General features: G+C 41.3%; 1 protein-coding gene across 25 annotated transcripts in view; it reads right to left on the bottom strand.

Annotated features, from left to right (window-relative positions):
* The window catches only part of LIMCH1 (LIM and calponin homology domains 1), a 388350-nt gene that overhangs the window by 60744 nt on the left and 307827 nt on the right, over positions 1–19779 (bottom strand). For 11 of the 25 annotated variants that reach the window (XM_077136739.1, XM_077136743.1, XM_077136741.1 and 8 more), the window contains 5 exons: positions 11734–11769; positions 6825–6951; positions 5081–5238; positions 4470–4878; positions 412–630 (listed from right to left, as the gene is read on the bottom strand). In XM_077136739.1, coding sequence (XP_076992854.1) covers positions 412–630; positions 4470–4878; positions 5081–5238; positions 6825–6951; positions 11734–11769 — 949 coding nt within the window. Of the gene's footprint in view, positions 1–411; positions 631–4469; positions 4879–5080; positions 5239–6824; positions 6952–11733; positions 11770–14792; positions 15045–15520; positions 15633–15742; positions 15865–17095; positions 17426–17978; positions 18225–19779 lie in introns of all 25 variants that reach the window. The other 14 variants (XM_077136731.1, XM_077136732.1, XM_077136733.1 and 11 more) reach the window with 3 other exon arrangements.

The following is a 19779-nucleotide window of genomic DNA, read 5'->3' as shown; positions in this document are numbered from 1 at the left end:
ACAATTCCCAAGAATAGAAAGCCAGATTCTAATGGAACTGATTATTTTCAAACTCAATGAATTACTCTAAATCAGTCCTGAATAAATAGGGAAAAAATAATGAAATGTTTTCTTTTCCCCCACAGGTAGGCACTGAGACCTGAACCCGGGTCTCCTGCCATGCAGGAGAGAACTCTGCCACTGCACCACCACCTTCTGCCCAATTAAATAGTTTTTAAAAGACTTTATTTTTCTATAATGCAGGGCACCAACAACGTGAAGGGAGATAAGAATATGTCATTTCTTGCTCATAAATCATATTACACCTTTTATTATAGCTCATTTAGAAAGAAACGTCTGTTTTTCAAGACCTACTTTTTTAAAAAAAAACAATGGAATTATCCCAAAGAGGAAAAGAAGTTTGTATCTTACCGTCACTTCTTGGGGAACAGAAATTGGCTTCTTTATGTTGATCTCGATGCTACTGTTCTCTTGTTTTAGCTCCACAGGGGACCCATCCTCTCTGGCCACACCTTCAAACAGCTGGGATTTGGTCATCGAGGGGGAAAGTGCCCCTGTGGAACATTTTCTTTCCTTCTCTTCCTCATCTCCGTGGGCCATTTCTCCATTCACGCTGACTTTCCCGTCTACCTATAAAAACCAGAATGAACAAAAAACACGCTATTCCCCAATCAAAGACTATAACAAAATAACACATTCCGAATCACCCTAGGAGATCATCACTTCATAACCATAGTCCAACAACAAATAAGATCTCTCATATGTTTTGATCCCCTCTAAAAATTAGGACTTCTCTAAATGCCATTTTTTAAGGATCTCCGTAACGGCAGTCTATTTTCTGAGCCACTTCAGATGACATTTCATGTCACTGTACTTATTGTTGTGTTTTATTTCAAAGCACAGAAAACTAAAAGAAATTTAAATGCAAGTACATGCCACATATTTGGGTTCGTTAAGTTCTGTATGAGAGCAAATATTTTTTGAGATTTTTTTTTTCCGGTTATAAATTAGGTGGGACCGACCTCATATTAAGAATATTTTATTCTTAAAATATCCTGTGATGGTAAAGGGGGCAATAGTTACATTTGTTTTGAAGCTATGACACAGAACAGGGAACCTATGCTATGTCTGTAATAAATTCCGATTTCCAGTTAATTTACAGCCTCGATTCTCTTTTTCAGAAAATAAGACCATACATATTAAAAAAGGGTTGTTTTGCATCCATATTTAGGGAAAGCAGTGAGAGCCAAGAAAAGAGGAGCACAGACAGTGATTAGCCTAGCTTACTGAAAGGCATCTAGAAATCTCTGTCCTGAAATTTGAGGCAATATATCGAGTGGTTAAGAGAGGGAACTCTGGAGTCTAAGACTGAACCCTGCCTCTCCACTTAGAGACATTTAATAAGATTCTTATCCTCTGTGCTCAGCTTCGTCTCCTACCAAATGGATGATAACAGTCTATACCTCACAGTGCCACTGGGAGAATTTTATGGGTTAATATGTATGCAGAGTTTAGAAGAGCACCTGATGCATTTTAAGTAGCTAAACTTTAGCTGTTCTTACTACTAAGCATTGTCAATAAAATAATGGAAATCAGATATTTGTTATAGTTTTAACTTAACATACTCTATTGTCTGTGAGCCATAATAATAAGTTTAAATCAGCTCAGCACACACACACCTAAATACATCTGAAACAATATTTACCTTTATTACTTTTTTTTTAGTTGTATTCCATTCCACTTTTTAAAAATGCTGATCCCAAACCACCGAAGTGATTTAATAACCTACCAACAGGCGACAACTCTCAGTTTGAAAATCACTGCCTAAATCCGTTTCCTCCTTTTACTCTTAATTCTGTTGTACTGGGAAACCGACCAGGGCTATAGCTCCTGCTACATGCCCCCTGGTCCCACATGTGAACACACACACACATACATCCTCACACTTCTTAGCTTCTCTCCTGGCTTTCTCTGGTAACAACTGCTGTATTGACATACTACCTTTGACCACAACCGTCCGTCTACCCCTTCAGTGATGGGACCGCGAATGGGGTTGACAGCTGTCAAGGCCCAAGCTGAGTCAGAGGCTGTGACAGTGGGTCCACTGGAGGCCAAGCGTGGTCTCACGCTCTAAAAGGACCTTCTACTCAAGTCCCTAAAGTACCCCTCCACGGATGCTCTTTCCGAGGCCTCGACACCATCCCGCCACAAGAGGAAAGGACAGGGTTTTCTTAGAACCAAAGTCTTGCCATGGAGTCCTCTATCCTAATTGCTCTGTTTAAATGACCACATTGCACTATTGACATAAAGGAGGGGAAAACGAACATCTAGGTGATCTGCTCAGATGCCTTGGATATAGCTAAATAAACATATTATCTAGATAGGCGAGGGCCCCAGAGGTGACTGATAGAGAAATTCTGACCACGTGGTCAGTACCTATGGGCAGGTTTCACTGAGGCTTCAGGCTCCAGAAGCTTCCTAAAGCCAGTAAACCAATAGGCCTTGCTGGAGTGCGTATGGCCTCTTGCCCACATTGTTTGGTGAATGACCATGTTTAAAAACAAGGGGAATGGGCTGACACTGACAGAGGGCAATGCACATACGAAATGACATGGGTATCAGGAGAGGCTTAAGTTTAACTACGAATGGGCAGCTGGCTTTTAGTGCCCAGGAAGTTGGACTCAGAGATAGCAGGCAGGTCACGCAGCTGACCACCTTAGAAGTGGAGAAAGGTAACACCTAGGGACAAAAAAAGAAACCCGTGGTCCAGAAAAAGCAAAGCCTGAGGCCCAGACCACACACACATATTCTAATTCTAAGCCATACACATTCTAATCCTTAGCCAAAAATTAAGCCACCTGACTTTTGATTAAGAGCTTTTCCCGCTTGCCTTACAATTTGGACACTTCTACGCCTTTCGGGAATAGTTGATTCCTAGGCTGGGATGAACCAAACCCCTCCAGGTGCTAGACTAGCCTGAAAAACAAAAAAAGTCAAACCACAACGACATTCCCCTAAGAGTACTCCACCCAAAAGAAGTCCCAGGGACAAAACAAAGCAAACTCTTGCCACAAAGTCATCTTTCCCAGCACTTCGGTTTGAATGATCACATTGCACAATGTACACAAAGGAAGAGAAAGTAGAAATCCAGATCAGAAGCCTTGGATACAATGGTAAATAACTGTGTTCCCTACCCCGTTCACTTCAACATAAAACCTTCATTAAATATCACAGATACTCATCATCACAAGCCCTAGGGGAAAGAAAGCTATGGAGACAGACCACTGAGCACGTGAGGGCATGCGCATATCTGTGTGTGACTGCATGCTTGGTAGCTCATCTTCGCAGGACAGATTCATGAACTTACTCAACCCACACCTGCCGAGTACAATTATGTTCTGGGCACCTATGCCAGGCTCTGGGGAAGAAGCTGTGAACATCAAAGACACCATCTCTGCCCTCTAAAGGGACAAACATCCCAAACTCAATCCAGATGAGAGAGACAGACTATCTTCCTTTTGTTCTACCAAAGCATAAAGCTCAGATTTGTAAGATTCCCTCGAAGTTATTTAAACAAAAGTCAGAAAGTGGGATTTGATGCCTTCTGAAATTCAGTAAGGAAGACAACATCAGATTGCTCAACTAGTTTAGTTCAGCAAACTGTTTGTACAGTCACAATGTGTATGTCTCTTAGTAATGATTTCCACCTCTGCCTCCTATTATGAGCCCATGTGGTGCACAGGGACAGTGAGAACTGATTTTTCTTTACAAGTCAAAAGAGTTTAAGACAAAGGATGATTGCTCCCGGATGTGAGGGACAAATCCTAGAAGGTGAAAAAAATGGAAAGATTGTGCCACAGGATCTTTGGTTCTGGAACATTATTTTTTATATTCATTGTTTAATAAACAAAACAAAACAAAAACCCCAGTTCTCCATCTTTCCTTACACTTAAAAAAAATAAATGAAATCTTGTATCATCCGAGGACCTTGCATTATTATTATTTTTGCAATTGTTGCATCTTTTTGGATCTGATATCAACCTCTTAAAAAAATGAGGTCGATGGATATACTTCCACTGAAACCAAATGCAATTAAGATGTTGCTTTGAGGTCTTTGCAATACCTTCCTACAGCTGGAAATACCCAAGTTGTTGCTAAACTAGGGTGGTGACCACTAACTTTAGAAAGACCATTTAATTATATAAAACTAGAAAACAGACTGTGCCTGAGGAGGTGACTCAACCATCCATTTTACTGGAGTCTATTAGGACTAACGAGTAATTCAGGAGAACATCCCTTAGTATGTGCAAACCCAAATCTCCTGAGACACATCAACTTTGCTTTTGTAGACACTGACATATTCTCCTTCTGTTTGGTAAAGACAATTGCATTTTCTTAGCTCAGAATTTTTCCTTCCACTCCATACCTGGATTGCAATTTTGTTTCTACTCTTAAGGAACTCACCCTACCTTAAAGGTCTTCAGAACCTCTTGAGAGTTTTTGGGCTGGGAGTAAGGCTTGGGTGTCAGCATAGGCACGGCTTTGGGAACGACAGTTTTGCTGGGAGCCCCACTGCCTACTGACGTGCTGGGATCCAGAACACCGGAATGAGCAATGGTGGTTTCAACAGTGGCAGTGAACTTGGGCGGAGGCAGTGACTGTTGCCGCAGGTATTTCATGGGGTTGGGTTCATTCGCTAAGGAGGATAAGTTTGGCTCTGTTGAATGGCTTCTTTCCAGGATTTTTGGCATCTCCAAGCGTTCGAGCACAGCCTCACTGATGGTGAACCTCTCAATGTACTGCTGAAGGATCCCCTCTGCCTCCTCTTGGGACCGTGCATTCTTATATGCTTCATGCAATTCTCTCTCTCTCCGCTCTCTAAAGGGAGCAATATATAAAGTCAACAGTCACAAAAGTCGCAAAGAAGACCTGGGTAGGAACTAAGGCAGAGCTAAAGGGATAGACCAGGGGCTGTAAAATACTGATATTTGAGCCTTTGTGATAGCCAACATTTTTTAGAAAAAGACAGTGTATCTAGATAATATTGTACACTTAATAATAAACAACAGGAAGAACCCACTTTTCTTGAACAATTTCTTTGTAGGTTTTGATGCTTTTCCTTCGCTCACTTGTTCCATCCTCTCCAGCCAGTAACTTCTCCATTTTTTTCCTTTCTTGCTCTTTCTTGATTAAGTCCTGAGAAGCACTTCTTCTGCGGCTTTTCCATCGAGCCAGGTCCTGAGGGGAGAGAGATATATAATATTCCTTTCCAGGCTTCCACGCAATTCCATTTCTATTCTTTGGAGTTTAATGAGCTTTAACTATGGGTCAGGCCCTACGTTAGGGCTCTTCCATAAAACCAGTGTAAGTCTGATTGGGACTAGTACAAGTCAAAGGCAGAAAACATTTATATATAGCATCTACATGATCTGTAGTGGGGCAGAAAAGTGAAATATGCAATGTGAAATACACAATCATATTCATGAGGGTTGTCAATTTTTAGAAAATTGCATCACAATATAATTATAAGAAACCTCATTTCTTCCTGTTTATTTATGACATCTGCATTGTGCATGGAGATTACTCTGACCTTGCTGGCAATAAAATGGTGGGGATTAACCACACACCTATACAGTTTCCTCAGGAAGAGAAGAAAAATGCAAAAAATTAGCTTTTGGGGTCTTACAGAACACTGCAACTCCTATAGGCAGTTAAAGCATAATAAAGAGTTAGGCTTTTGGGGTAACAAGGATGGTATTGAAGCTCTAGGAAATAATCTCAACTCTATCTCTTCCCTACTTTGTAATCTCAGGCAAGTTTCTTAGCCTTTCTATCTCAGTGTTTCATCTCTAAAATGGGCATAAGAGTATCTAACCTCAGCAGCCTCTTGTGAGAGTTAAACAAGATGGCACATGTAAAGTAGCAGGCACTAGTGAGTGCTCAATATATTGTAGACAGAATTATTACTAAATTTTATCAACTTCAGACAACTTAACTTTTTTTTTGACTAACAGAATGAAGTTTGCAAAAGTGACCTTAGAATGCCCTGTGAAGATTAATGAAATAATCCCTTCTCCCTCCTCTTATCTCTGTCTTCTTCTCTTCCACTGTCCGGGATCTTTGCTCTCAGCACACAAATAATCTCAAGGCCCTCACTGAGCTCTGCAATCTTCCTTACCTGGTCCTAGTCCCGGGTTCCCCACTCACTCCCTGTGTGACTGTGGGAAAATCACTTAGCTGTTCTGGTCTCATCTGTGAAATTGGGGACGATAACAGTTCCTAGCTCATTGGGTTACTGGGAAGATTAAATGAATTTTTACATGGTAAGCAGTTAGAACAGTGCCAAGCACATGGCATGATTTCACATCATCCACTTTTTTTTTTTGCATGGGCAGGCACCGGGAATCCAACCTGGGTCTCCGGCATGGTGGGTGAGAGCTCTGCCAGCTGAGCCACTGTGCCCCCATCCTCACTTTTGAATATATAATCTCAATAGGCAGTGTTTTCTCAAGGCTGTATCCCATTCCAGTCTCCTCTTTCCCGCTCCCCTCTCCTTTAGGCCAAGCTTCCAGCAAGTCTACTTGCCGACTGCACGTCTGTGCTATTCACTCCTCAACTCTCCTCTTAGCTATTTCATTTTCTGTTACTGTTTAAATCCTCTCCGGGCTCCTTCTCACCGACCATCCCCAATCTAAGTTCCCCAAGTAGCTTTCAAGTCCCCCCAATCAGCCTGATTTTCTGTTTCAGAAGGGCCTCTAACCCATCAAGTTGGGCAGCCCCCTCCCCTCCCCTCCCCACTGCCCGCGGCCTTGGCCTCTACTCACATCTTGCCATTTGTCGTCCTCTTCCCTCAGTTGGTTATTTATCAGCTGCAGCTGCTCCTGGCGGGCCCTGCTGTGCGGCTGGACCGCCGCCTCCTCCTCACACCGCATGTCAAACATACTTGTGCTTCTGATGAGGAGAGAGCAAAAACAATGATTGACCGAGCTCGGGCCCCGTCATTTCTCTGCACGTACTGCGGCGCTCTACCACGTGGGGGCGCTATCGTGTCTGGAAAACTGCTTTTTCCCCGCAGCAGCACAGAAGCAGCAGCGCTGGTGACGGTCTGTCCAGGTCACACCCCTCGGCTGGCAGAGGGCATGCTAGCAGCCCACCCCCTACTCTTTTCGCTGCAAAGGCCAAAATGAGAGACCACCTTTGTCTTCAGTGATAACACAGAGTCAGCATCGTTTTATATGTGGTGTCAAAGTATATTTAAGGAAGAACTAGAGAAAGATAGCTGAAGTTCTGGACTTCCCCCATTTGGAAATGTATTTTTTTAAAAATGAGAACTAAAAAGTATGACATAGGGAGAGTTTGTAGGGAGTGTGGCGTTCCATGCAGTGAAAACTTAACAGTAAATGCTTCTTTGTGTAAAGAGCTGGCATAAGTGTTTACTACATTGAAGGTGGTAATTTTTCCATTTTCAAAAAAATATCACACAGCCTCAAGGCTAAGACAGCTACTTTTTTCATATTGTAATTTCTGAATTTTGAATGCATATAACATCTATGAATTGATGGTGTCAGTGTTTGATTTATTTATTTTTCCCTGTAAGACTGTCCATAAATTGAAAGTGCAGTTGATGGCACTGTGGAATGAAGAGAACTTTTATGGTAAAAGTAAGGAATAAAATATAGAAATCAAAATATGCTTTATATCCTCACAGTCTCACAATGCCTTTGAATGTCAGAATGCCTCTGAATTTACTCTTTTTTTAAAAAAAAGATAGAACCCCCCACCCCCATTCAATTTTTAAGAAACCGTTAGGCTATATGTATATATACATATATATTCCATGGAGCTTTTTAAGTGGTGGGCAAGACCATAGGGTCTTTCCATGGTCTATTTATATAATCCTTTGTTACAGCAAATGCTAAAGTAGCAAGATGAAAACAGGGGTAAAAATTAAAGCAAAATCCTCCATTTTTCTCCCACAAAGAAATGACTAACTGTGGCCAAGCAGGCTAAATAGTCCAAAAATCCTCACCATGGAGTGCCTTTTAAAATGCACTATCAACCTTTAAAACAGAAGACAGTGATAATTCATTTTTGAAGCCAGCTTAACACAAAGAAAAAGAAAAGCCATGCATTTGGGACACCAACTAATTCCAGGCATCATCAGTGATGCCCAAAATAGTTATCCCAGGGCCAGACAATGAGCAGCGGCAGCATCTTTGGATGCAATGGGTCCCTCGGTGGGCCATGTTCTGAAAGGAGATAAATCACCCCAAAGCAATGGCCCTCCACCACCTTCATTTCAATCACTCAGTGTATCTGCATGAACACGTGGGTGCCTCTCTCCTATTGCTAGGTATGGGACAATTTCAGTCTGACCCCACAAAACTAAAACTGAAGATGGTCTCTGTAATCTGTCTTCCACAAGGGTATTATAATAATCCAACTGCACAGAAGGATTTTTATCTGAAGCTTCTACTAGCATGGGTATGAAAACTCTTGGTGTGAAACTGCTTCAACATCCTGAGAGGATAGTGGTGATTTCTGCAGCTCTGCCTTCCAGAAAGATAAACTGTAGTCCTCAAAGGGAGTGCAAAGTTGTGTGTCTGTGTGTATGCGATTTTTCACCAATTTTGAACTATTTATAAATGTTGTTTAAGAATGATTTAAAATTTACAGGGTTAGGTAGTGAAGTCTAGTCCATGTTTTTTTTAGACTTAATGGACCAAAACTCACTTAAATAAGCCTTCCAGGAAGAGACCAAAATTCATCTCACTCCTACATTCACAGTTAAAAAAAAAAAGGATCCAATCAAGTCAATTCATTATTTAAGGCAATTTTGAATCTTTGCTAAGATTTTAGAAGATACAAAGCTCTTTGAACTGGGACCCCTTGTAATCCACTAAACAGATGGCTGATTGTGGGGGAGAGAGGAAGTCCCTCCCCTCTACTGTGCCCTCTATCATTTCTAAAGCACAGAATTTTGGTTTAAGCCACAATCTGGCCACAGAGCAATAATCTTCTTCCTTGGGAAGCCTTCTCCACAATTTGGGATTTTGCCATCTGACCTGAAGGACATGGAGAAAATGGAAGGAAACTTTCTCAGAACCATATTCTTCTGTCCTGGGTTCCAACTCTGCTCCCACACTGCAGCTCTAACTATTCAGTCCACATGTGGCCAAAAGCTGGTTAGTTAAATAAAAAGAAAAAATTTGGGTTTGCGCTTACATATACTAGGAAGTACTATTAACTTCCCAGAGTTTCATTATTTTTTTTTAAAGAAATAACAGCAAGTTGGTAAATATATATATACATATGAGCAATATCTATATGGCATTTTGTAAAAAGGAAGTGAGATAGTTGAGATTTTATAATAGCAGAAAATGGGCTGAGTCACCATCTAGAAAATGTTCCCTAGTTCAGAGCTTGAATTCAGCTTCTAAAATGAAGAAGTGTGTATTTGGGGGTGGGGACGAGGATTCTGGAGCAGCTCAGGTTCTAAGTATTAATGTGACTTGGACTAAACCTGTGCTTTTGGGGGCTGTTGGGACAGGGGCACCTGGCTGCAGAGCCTGAGTCTCTTTTGGTGGTGGTTGCCATTGTTGAGGGTCAGGATTAAATACCCTTCAAGGGAAGCCTGGAAATTGTTTTTGGGTAAGACCTCAAGTAAGGGAATTAAGAAAAAATGGCCCATGGCTCGCTCACCATGTACAGGTTTCATTGGTGGGGAAAGTAGAAGGAGAGGAGGAGGAGAGAAATGAAGAAAAGGGCAAGAAGGTGAAACTAAATCTAAGGAAACATTCTCAGCTTGCCAGGAGGTGGAAATTTGTCTATTTGCCTGTGGTAGGTCTTCCCCTGACCTTTAAGGACATATCTGTTTTTGCTTGGGCTATATTTAAAGAATGTGTCAGTTACGGATAAATTTAGCCTGTGTCAATAATTGCCTTTAAAGTTTTGAAAAAGGGAGACAGTAGGGGAATAGAGAAATTTAAAAAGAGTGTAATTTTCTAATAAAAAATAAACTCCTGATACTATGTTTTGATTTTGTTTTCACATGATGACATGCAAATTGTATCTACTTCAAGAGGGATTTTTAGCACTTTGGATGTACCTAAGTAAGACCTCTGGAAAAGAAGCGCTCTACTTTTCTCAGTCCATGAGGTTGCTTTTCGTAAATTTTGAGAAGGACAGACGGGATCCTTACCCCTTAAAAAAAATTGCCTTTTCTTTTGTGTGAGGTTTAATATTCAGGGCAGGTAAATTCAAAAGTTCTTTAATGTAGCCTCTTTCCTTTCACTTTTTAGGGTTTTCCAGAGATCTGTTTCAGGCAACTTGCACAGTGGCTTTGCATTAACAAAGACCAAATACATTCTATCAAAATGTTTTTGCCGACTAAATCGAAGCAGCCTTTTGTCTATCACTCTTTTATAATCCTCCTTTTGGTGAATGTTAAATATTTCCACAGCAGATTTAAATGTAAAAAGGAGGGCATGAGTTTACAGACCATTAACCCCATGCAGCCAGTCAAGCTAAGCCTGAACTTGGATTTGAGACATGGATGCTCCGTGTTTTGGGCCACAAACCAGTAACAGAGCCATGCTTGGGAAACTATCCCTGGCACCTGAGTCAGATCGCTTAGGTCTTAGAGTGCAAATTACACTGACATCTTGAGCACGAACATGGAAAATGCATAATTTGAAGACATCATATTCTGCCTAATCTCACTATCTCCTGTGGAAGTAGTATTTGTGTGTTCGACATCCTTATTTAGACCCCTTGCCCTGTGACTTGGCTGGGCAATTAAAGCAGGCAGAAAAAGTGCTGGGGTTCACTCTTGGCAACACACAGACACTGAGGTGGCCACAAAATGCCTCACACAGGGAAGAGAGACGGGAGGCAGCTGCTCAGCCGACTGCCGATGTTGGAATTAGATATTAATCATGTTTCTTCAAACACAGATTACTCAAATCCGAGGAGGCTGGTAATCTGCAAAGAAAACTGCTGCCTTGTGGAGTAATTTCAGCATGATTTGCATGTGGGAAATCTATTTTTTGAAACAGAGTTAATGGGGTCACAAGTGGGAAGTTGTGGGGTTTTCTTGATTTGGTCTGTGAGGTGGGGAATTGGGAAATGGATCTCTGAGAGGAGTGAAAATCAAGTAGCAGAGGGGGAGAGCCCACGTAGTATTTTACCTCCTTGACCCCCTGCTATGCCACAGAGCTTGAAAGAAACATCAGTGTTTGGTCCACAGTTTATATCACTTCAACCTGGGAGGAATTGGGCTTCTGAGTCTATAATTAGTAGTTCGGGATTTATTTTCTTATTTTAAAAACATTCGGCTACAGGAACGATTGTTGCATTGTTAACTCCAAGTTCCAACATATCAAGAACTAAATGCAAAACTCAGAATACTTTTTGAATAATTCCGTGGTTCAGGAGGTACCGAAGTGCAACCCGTAACAAGAACATCTTTAACATGCTCAGTCTATGAAAAGCAAATGTTAAGTTTTAAGCAGCAGCTGCATATTAGAATCATGCTTAAGTTGCTTTTTCATTCATCTCTCCTGCACGGAACATATGTTCTGCATTCCAACATCAAGAGTTTTTCTGAGGCTGCAGAGTCAGTTAGCCATTCAGTTGCCTGTTACATCGATTGCATTTCAATTAGTGGTAAGTACTGGAAGCATGCACTTTAGGCTAGTAATTAACATAATCCTAGAATACAAGACAACTTACTCTGCGTCATCAGACACAGGAGTTCTCGGACCGTATCTATAAGACCAAATACAAAATTAGAGGGCTGGCAAGACAGAAAGTTAAAGCTGTAACAAGCTGGAAATAAAAACTACTGGTGAAATAAATGAGTGCCAAACCTTTTAGCTGATCCTACTGGAAGAGTAGCGTCATTAGACAATTTGTGATATTCATTAGCTGCTTACAATGAAGGCAAGGTCTTGACATTTTTAAAGAATTGCAAAATTCGTATGAAAACCCAGAGGAGAAATGAAATAACCCCCATGCTCCCCACAAAGAAAGAATCTGTTCAGTGTAAACACAAAAAGGCTTAGGTACAACCCGCAATGTTTAGAGAAGGGAGCTTTAAAAAAAACCCTATGTTATGCTCATTCACAAACAGTTAGACTGTTCATGCCTTTATGTTCGGCAGTAATGGCCTGTAATGGATACCCAACATACAAGCACACGCTTACTGACCCTTTCCCTGATATGTTAATGCATTTGCACAAATGACATCAAAGAGCGTTTCTGCAGTTTTCTGAACGCAAACCAGAACTCCAACCAGAACCCCAATCAGTGCCTTCCTCCTGCATTTGACAAAAACCACAATTCCTAGAAAACTGCCAGCCTTAATCAAAACCAGATTTGGATGATTTTTCATAACTTGAAAAACCTGGTTTTTTTCCCCCAATAATTTATATTCTTCTGATATTTGTATCTGTAAAATTGGACCACTGCAATAGAATCACCTTAAATTGAAATTTGTCTGCTAAACCAAAGAAAAAGATCAAATTAGAAAAAAATAATTGGAACACGAAGGCCATATTTCAAGCACATTAAACACACGCACACACACAACAGCGCCTGCAAATGACTGTCTTCTCAGGAAAGGGCAGTTTTCAGGGAAGGCTCTCACCTAGACACTGAAGTGCTTGTTCCTGCACTTAGATGATGGACAAAGAATTATTTGAGCAAAGAAAAAATGCCCTGCTTTCAGTTTCCCATAGAGTACATTTTGAGGGGTGTCAGCAAAAATTACGTGGTCCCATGCTCAGTTTCATAACAGTTTATGGGAAAAGAGTAGTTTCTAAAAATATCTTCCTGCAACCTTGGAGAAGACAACCCGAACACATGAGTGTACACACACACCCTTTTCTCTTGGCCTTTTATGGTTCTAGAACAGTTTACATTCATCAGTGCAAAATAAGCAACCATGGCAGGATAAAACTCAAAATCTCTGCTGAATTGGCTAAAAACAAGCTAACGGAAAGGTTTGTGGATGTTTATCTTCTGGCAGTAAGACTCATTTTCTCTTTCTCTGGGGGATGATTTCAGAAGGTGCTAAAGTTTAACCCAACAGACTGAGTTTTCCCAAACACTGCCAAACTGAAGCAGATAACGAGTTGATTACTGCACATTTAAAGGGATGATGTTAGCAAGGCTAAGTTTGACAACTGGATTGATGCTACCCAGTTAATAAACGGACCTGCTGGAATAGACTTATTCAAATATTGTGATTTCTAAATTATCTATGGAAGGCAGAGAAAAAAGTTATACTTAACAGATGGCTAACCTACAAATAATCCATTAGTATTTGGTATGCGTTTTTGTCTCTTGACTTGAATTTTTAAAAATATCTTATTGAAGTATAGCATACATGCAGAAAAGTGTGCATACCATTTAGATACATCTTGATGAATTTTCACATACATTAATCAACATACACGTAGATTAATTTAGCATGTTTGGTTCTTTATATAAAAGGAGGAAAGGAATTTAAAAAAAAAGGTTATGCAAGATGTCAACAAACGGGAAGATATGGAGGATGTAGCCATAGGCAGCCTGTGGACTGACTTCCTTCTTTCCTTTCATTCTCACTTGCTTTACAGCAGCCCGCTGATCTGGGGTCAAGCACCCTGTCAGGGCACCAAGACAGGGAGTGACATGGTGGACAGGGCAGCCCCCTGCCACTACCCAGCCTGGGACCCACATGTGATTCCCTTGCTTAATGCTTTTACATTGGTTGTGAAAAGGAGCTAATATCAATTCAACCGACCTATGGATTTCCAGGTTGCAAAGTACTCTACAGCTATGAAATTAAATTAAATTAAATCACAGAATCATTTTAAAGCAAGAATATTAACTCTGCTCCCTGATATATACTGCGTTATACTGAGATGTTACTGAGAGTTATACTGAGATGTTACTATGACATTATTATCCAGAAGAAATGTAAAATATAGATTAAATGCAGGTGATAAAGAGGGCTAGGATACTCATTTTAAAATTGTGGAATTCATTTAAGGTTCCCTCTGCTCCCTATTAATCCTCAATTCCAACACCATCAAGGTCCCTTCCCGTGTTATAGCGGAGCATATAATGAAGCAAAACATTCCTCACTCCTCTTTCTCTACACTGATCAAGCAGACCACACTTTTAACAACAGTACCTCACTCTTTTTAAATAGCAATGGGGGCTTAAACACATGGGAACTTAAATCAGAACATGAAGCCCAAAAGAGAAATATTTCCCTGCACTTCATCTTAAATCAAGTTAGAGCATGGGCAGAGCCCTGCCTCTAGAAGGCAGTGTGTGTGCTAACGTTGAAATTAAATTAAACGAATCACAAATTTTGTAAGTGGTAAACATCTTCTTTGGATCTGAAAACCTTCTTGCAATTAGAGTGAAATCAGTTACAGAAATAAGTTCAACCCCTTTACCCAAAAGCTCCTAGGTGAGCTAGGAAGAAATAAGAGTTTTTCTTATTTGTTGTTTCTTGTTTGTTTTTATTTGTTATTTCTTGTTGGTTCTGCCCACAAAATGAGAGTCAGAAAGAGTATTTTAATGGGTAAATTCACTGCTGAATCCCTCTTTACACACCTGCTTACATGCAAAAAAAAAAAAAAAATCTTGGCAGAGAAAACCAATTTTAGTCAATCCATTATTGTGAGCAATAGCAGGAAAGAGGCATTGATGCCCCATACTGCATCAATAAACATATTTGAAGCACGGATCAAGGTTCAGACTGTAGAAACAAAGTCACAGAACAACCTTCTGACCTCTTAACTTTCATTGGTGTCCCCTTGGCAGCCTCCTCCATATCCTGTTGTTTTGCAAATGGAACTGGAAGGAACTGGTTTGGGTTGCATCCAGTGTGTCTGAGGGACACCCCAGTTCTCCTGGTCATCATGTCATCCTTTCGTGAGTCGAGCAACTTTGCTTGGCCTTTCAGTCCTCTGCCATCCCAAGCAGGCACTGTCATCTTCTCTTCTTCCCTGGAAGTCTCCCATTCAGAGGCCCAAGGGCACGGACTAGGGCAACATTCAGTCCAGCCAGTCAAAGCCCACTTATTGCTAAGGCTATTTTCAGTAGCGTCACTCGCTGGCATTAACTCAAGACAGAAGAAGCCAATATCCATGGAGGCAGTAGCACACACAGCAGCTGAGTCAGAAACCCCTCTTTTTAATACCACAAGGCTTCGTCATGCAAATGGTACTTATACAGGAATGGGCTTCCCTTTATGATTTTTATGATTCCTGAGAGAAAAGCCTTTCAACAATGAAATCTGACCAGCACCCAACCACATGCAAAGGCTAAAATACTCTACCCAGAGCGGGCGCCGAAAGCAAAACTCTGATCCTAGGTTGGGTGCATTCTTTTAAGTGATTTAACACCACACCACATCAGTCATCATTCGCAGAGTGTGTCGCCTAAGCTGTTTTTTTGGGAACACAGCAGCCACACACAGCAGAGACAGCATAACAGGAAATGCAGGCAAGGAGCTCACGGTGGCTGGCTCCTCTCTTCTGATCTTTCTGCCCTTGGCAGCATCTCAGAATCTCTTTGAGCAACTCCTTTGCTCTCTTCTTTGCCATCCTGTGGCAGGTGTTTGGGTGTAACTAAAGCCAGAGAGGACAGCTTTATTACTAGGAAAGAATTCACCCCAGAGTCCCTGATCCCACCTCTCACCCTTCATCTCCTGGGGAGGAAGGAAACATTTGCTTCTCACCTTTCTCTGTGCTCCTTGGGCACTCGCTCAAACTGCAGACACTCTCCTCCTGAGCCTCCAACACAGGAGCCAGCCAGGAGACCTTTTTGCAATAGTCATCTACTCCAGAACTCACTATTCTGCTGATAACCAAGTAGCAATGGTGGCAAGAGAGAAGAGGGAAAAGGGCCATGAAAGGAGACATTGAAAGTGATTGTGATTGAAAGATTAAGAGATGAGGATGAAGACAGAATAGTACAGTTGCTCTCATTCCAAAGGCCGGTTAGTAAAGATGAGATCATCAGATCGAAATAATAGAATGTGAACTTGGACAAGAGCCTGGGAAAGTCAAAATCCTGGCATGACTCTGTAGTCTCGAGAACGAGTGGTGGCCCCCTTGGGATTCAAGGACCCGAGGATGCATTTCTTATTGGCTTACCTCCCTCCTCTTCCAGGCTCCCCATCAGCCACTGAAACCCCAACTATGTTTTTCTGGTGTTACTAGGTTAATCACATCTACAGGCTTGCTTTCCTCAATGGTGCCATCCATAGTTGGGAACCATCAGGGACCATCAACTCTTTCCCTTGGATTTCAAGGACAAAGTGGAAAAGGGGTCCTGAGCATTTCCTTCTGCCATGCGGGTAGAATGGAGGTTCCCTGAATAATCCAGAGTCTTATAAATAGCCTGTGTCTGCTTAATGGAAGAAGACTAGCTCACATAACAGAACTCCCCCTAAACACCTAGGGGATTCAAAGCTGGATGGTCTCCAGTGAGGATGTGACCTGGTGATGGCCACACAGTCTGTACCCAGGTGTTCCCTCAAATTTGGATGGTGGAAACCTCTGACTTACAGGAACCCCCCAAAGAGAAATCTTTTTGTCTACTCAAGATTTATTGCATAATTTAGGAAAGGAGAATAGAAAGGAGGAGGCCTGTACTCTCTTTGTGTATCTACTTAGCTGTCCAAAACTCTTTTTCATCCTTCTGTGGAACAGGAAAGAGGGAAGTTAGAGATAAAATGAATTTTTATCAATATGTCTTTAGAAGTGACATCATTACAGCATTCCATATAACACACTCAGTATTTTCAAGTAATAGGCGAACGCTTAATGCAGCCAAGGGAAAAAGGTCATTTGCTGAGATTACTGGCATTCCCAGGCAGTGATTCTGGTGACACCAGAATCAATCTGGATGCCAGCCATGTAAATTCACACACATGCTTCCCTTCAGTGTGACCCGCTAACATTATCCTTTTTTCTATAGAGCAAGAGGCTGTTAAAACGCTGTCATCTCCAGAGGGTTGTTTCACATGCTCCAAGCAAACTCTTTATGAGTAGCAGTGACTCCCATGCACACAGACGGTGAAGAATACCTGCTGACTCTCTGTGGTTTAAGCATTTGGTCTTCCTCTAGGCTGGAAGTGGCCACTGGGGCAGGAGACACAGGGTAAGCGTGACGCTTGGTGCCACCATGGATGACCTCTCCCACCTCCTCCCTAGGCCCAGCCTTGCCAATGCTGAGTCGCTTCCATTTCTGCTGATCTATCTCTGTCACTGGTCCAAAGTGCACAAACTTCTGCCTAGGGCCGGGAGCTTTCTTACAGGCCCTTGTTTTACGGCTGGCAAAGTCATCACGGATGGCAGTTTCTGCTGTGATTTCTGGTGAAGGTTCAGGGGCACAAATGTGCTGAGAGTCTCCATCCCTAGTCAGAATCAGAAATAAGTCCCAAAGGTTTCTAAGACAAATACAAATTACTACTAAGAGTTCTTTTTTCAATATCAGGTATGTGAAAAATACTTCTCTGGTTAAAATGGAATTACTTTTCCATGAATCAACCAAATGAAGAAAAAATCATCGTTGTCTATGTAAACGGTGCTTTAAGTTTCTAAAGCTTTCAAGACAACACTAACATAGTAAGTGATGGTACAAGAAAATCTCAGCCATGATGGAATGAAGTTATTTGAAAGTCAAGTTTAAATGCCTTATGGTAAACAAGCCTATAAAAATAGATAACCATTTACGGTAAGTCAGTTGGATGAAAGAGGATGTTTTCTGCCCACATGGCCTGTACCTTCTAATATTAATAATTTTCAACTTCTGCAAGATTGGCTGTTCTCTAGAAGCGCTCATATTTTGAGAGCCTTTTTTTCCCCAAGCCATCAAAATAAAACTGATACATGGATAAGCATTTCATTCTTTCAAAATTAAATAATACCACTTGCCAGGAAGCAAGACCACAGGAAAACATGACACACCTCTCGGTCTTTTCTGACACTTTCAGTCTCTCCCATGTCTCCAAGTCAGCTTCTGTTATCTTGGAGACTGTGACAAAGCTTGGAGCCTCACGCTGAGGGGCAAGTCTGCTCTGAATTCTCCGCTGTGCCAGGTCATCCTTGTAAAGATCAGGCTTCTTCCTGGGTCCTGTTTCCGCCGGTTCACGCTCCTGACCTTGTGTAACACAGCTCACTACCGACTTGGCCTCTTCTGTTTGGCCCTGGTTTCTGTCCATTTGATTCCGCCCCCACATCATTGGAAAATTCAGGTTCAAGGAAGGGGGAGCAGACAGACAGAATGTCAAGCATGGAAATTCAGAGGCCGAGGACAGAAAAAAACGATGGAAGCACCTTTCTCTTTCTCAACAATATGGAATCAATTGGAGCTGCGGTAACTTTCCTCTGTGCTACCCTTTTAACACTGTAATGAGATGGCATTTTTCCACCAGATGACAATCTCTAGTTTAGTTTAGGAAAAGAAGCCAGGGCTCTATGAAAGACTATTAGGAATGGTAATGAGATTTTGGTTTGATAGTAGTGATGCCCAATTCCCACACAATTCAAGTTACTGTAATGAATTCAAGTTTTTTGACTGAATCCCTGAGCCCTCCTGGAATGCCTTTTACTGCACCAGTAAAATGTTAGTAACAAGCTCTGCATGATCCAAATTCTAAGATTTTCTTGGAGATAACTGGGATGTTGTTCACATATTAAACATCGCAACCATAAACCCACAGCTGCCAGAAAGTGCATTTAAATTGGTTCTGAACAGAAACTTTCAATGTGCAAACTCAGTCTCTGGTTCATGGTCACATTTGTCAGGTTTGGCTAATGTAAACTCCAAGATCAAGTAGAGAGAATATCTTCTTTAACTGGATTTACAAAGTTAACCCCCATTAGTTTCTTTTGTTAGTAACTGTTCACCATTATTAATACTAAAAATGATATTTCCAATTGTTTTTCTAAGAAGTGAACATTAGCTGGCTAATGTTGACAAAGTCATAATTTAAATCAAAGCTGTGGCATCTGAGTGTATCAATATTCTATCATGTTAAAAGTCAATTTCTAGGTAAGAATCCTTCTTGAAATAGAAAATCTCAACAATATGCATTAATAGGGACTATAACTTTTTTTAAATGTATCATCCAAACCAGAAAACCAAGAGATGTTCTTTTGTTACCTGGGTGATTTGGTGTATTTGCACACATAAGCATCCAGAAAAGCTATAGAATTGTCCATTTTTCTTTCACTTTTGGGAGGGGGATGATTGAAGGGCATAGCAGAGAACAACCAGGGACCCTTTCTTTTTTTTCATGAGTTCTTTGATGCTCTCTAGAAAGGTCCTGGGCTGCCCCAGACCCAGAGCTGTATTCCCAAATAGAGTCAGGCCACATCAGACAGCAAATGCCGATGGAAATATTAAGAATTAAAATTACAGGGAGGAGAAAGGCAAAAAGGGAGGTACGAAAGCTACTCTTTTTCTTAACTCAAATTGCTGACCCCCATCAACATCCCTCAATGCTAGTGGGTTATCCAAAAGTCTTCGTTTCATTTGCAACAAATGATCTCTCCCACAAGGCCTTGCAAGAATGGTTTGTACAAGGCACATCAACAAGAACAGTCAAGACTAAGAGCCTCCTGAAGGTGTAATGTGTCCTATAAAAATGGTGTCTTCTGTGCTCTGTTCCCTGTTCTATATCGGGAGAGCTTTCATGTATTTTGTATCTAGTATTTCCTTAAAAACACTAATTACTCCACTGAATTCAATGATTCTACCAAAGAA

This window comes from Tamandua tetradactyla, chromosome 19 (genome assembly GCF_023851605.1).
Source record: "Tamandua tetradactyla isolate mTamTet1 chromosome 19, mTamTet1.pri, whole genome shotgun sequence".
Lineage (NCBI taxonomy): Eukaryota > Metazoa > Chordata > Mammalia > Pilosa > Myrmecophagidae > Tamandua > Tamandua tetradactyla.
Note: the sequence above shows the minus strand (reverse complement) of the source record. Positions and strands in the feature narration are given on the sequence as shown.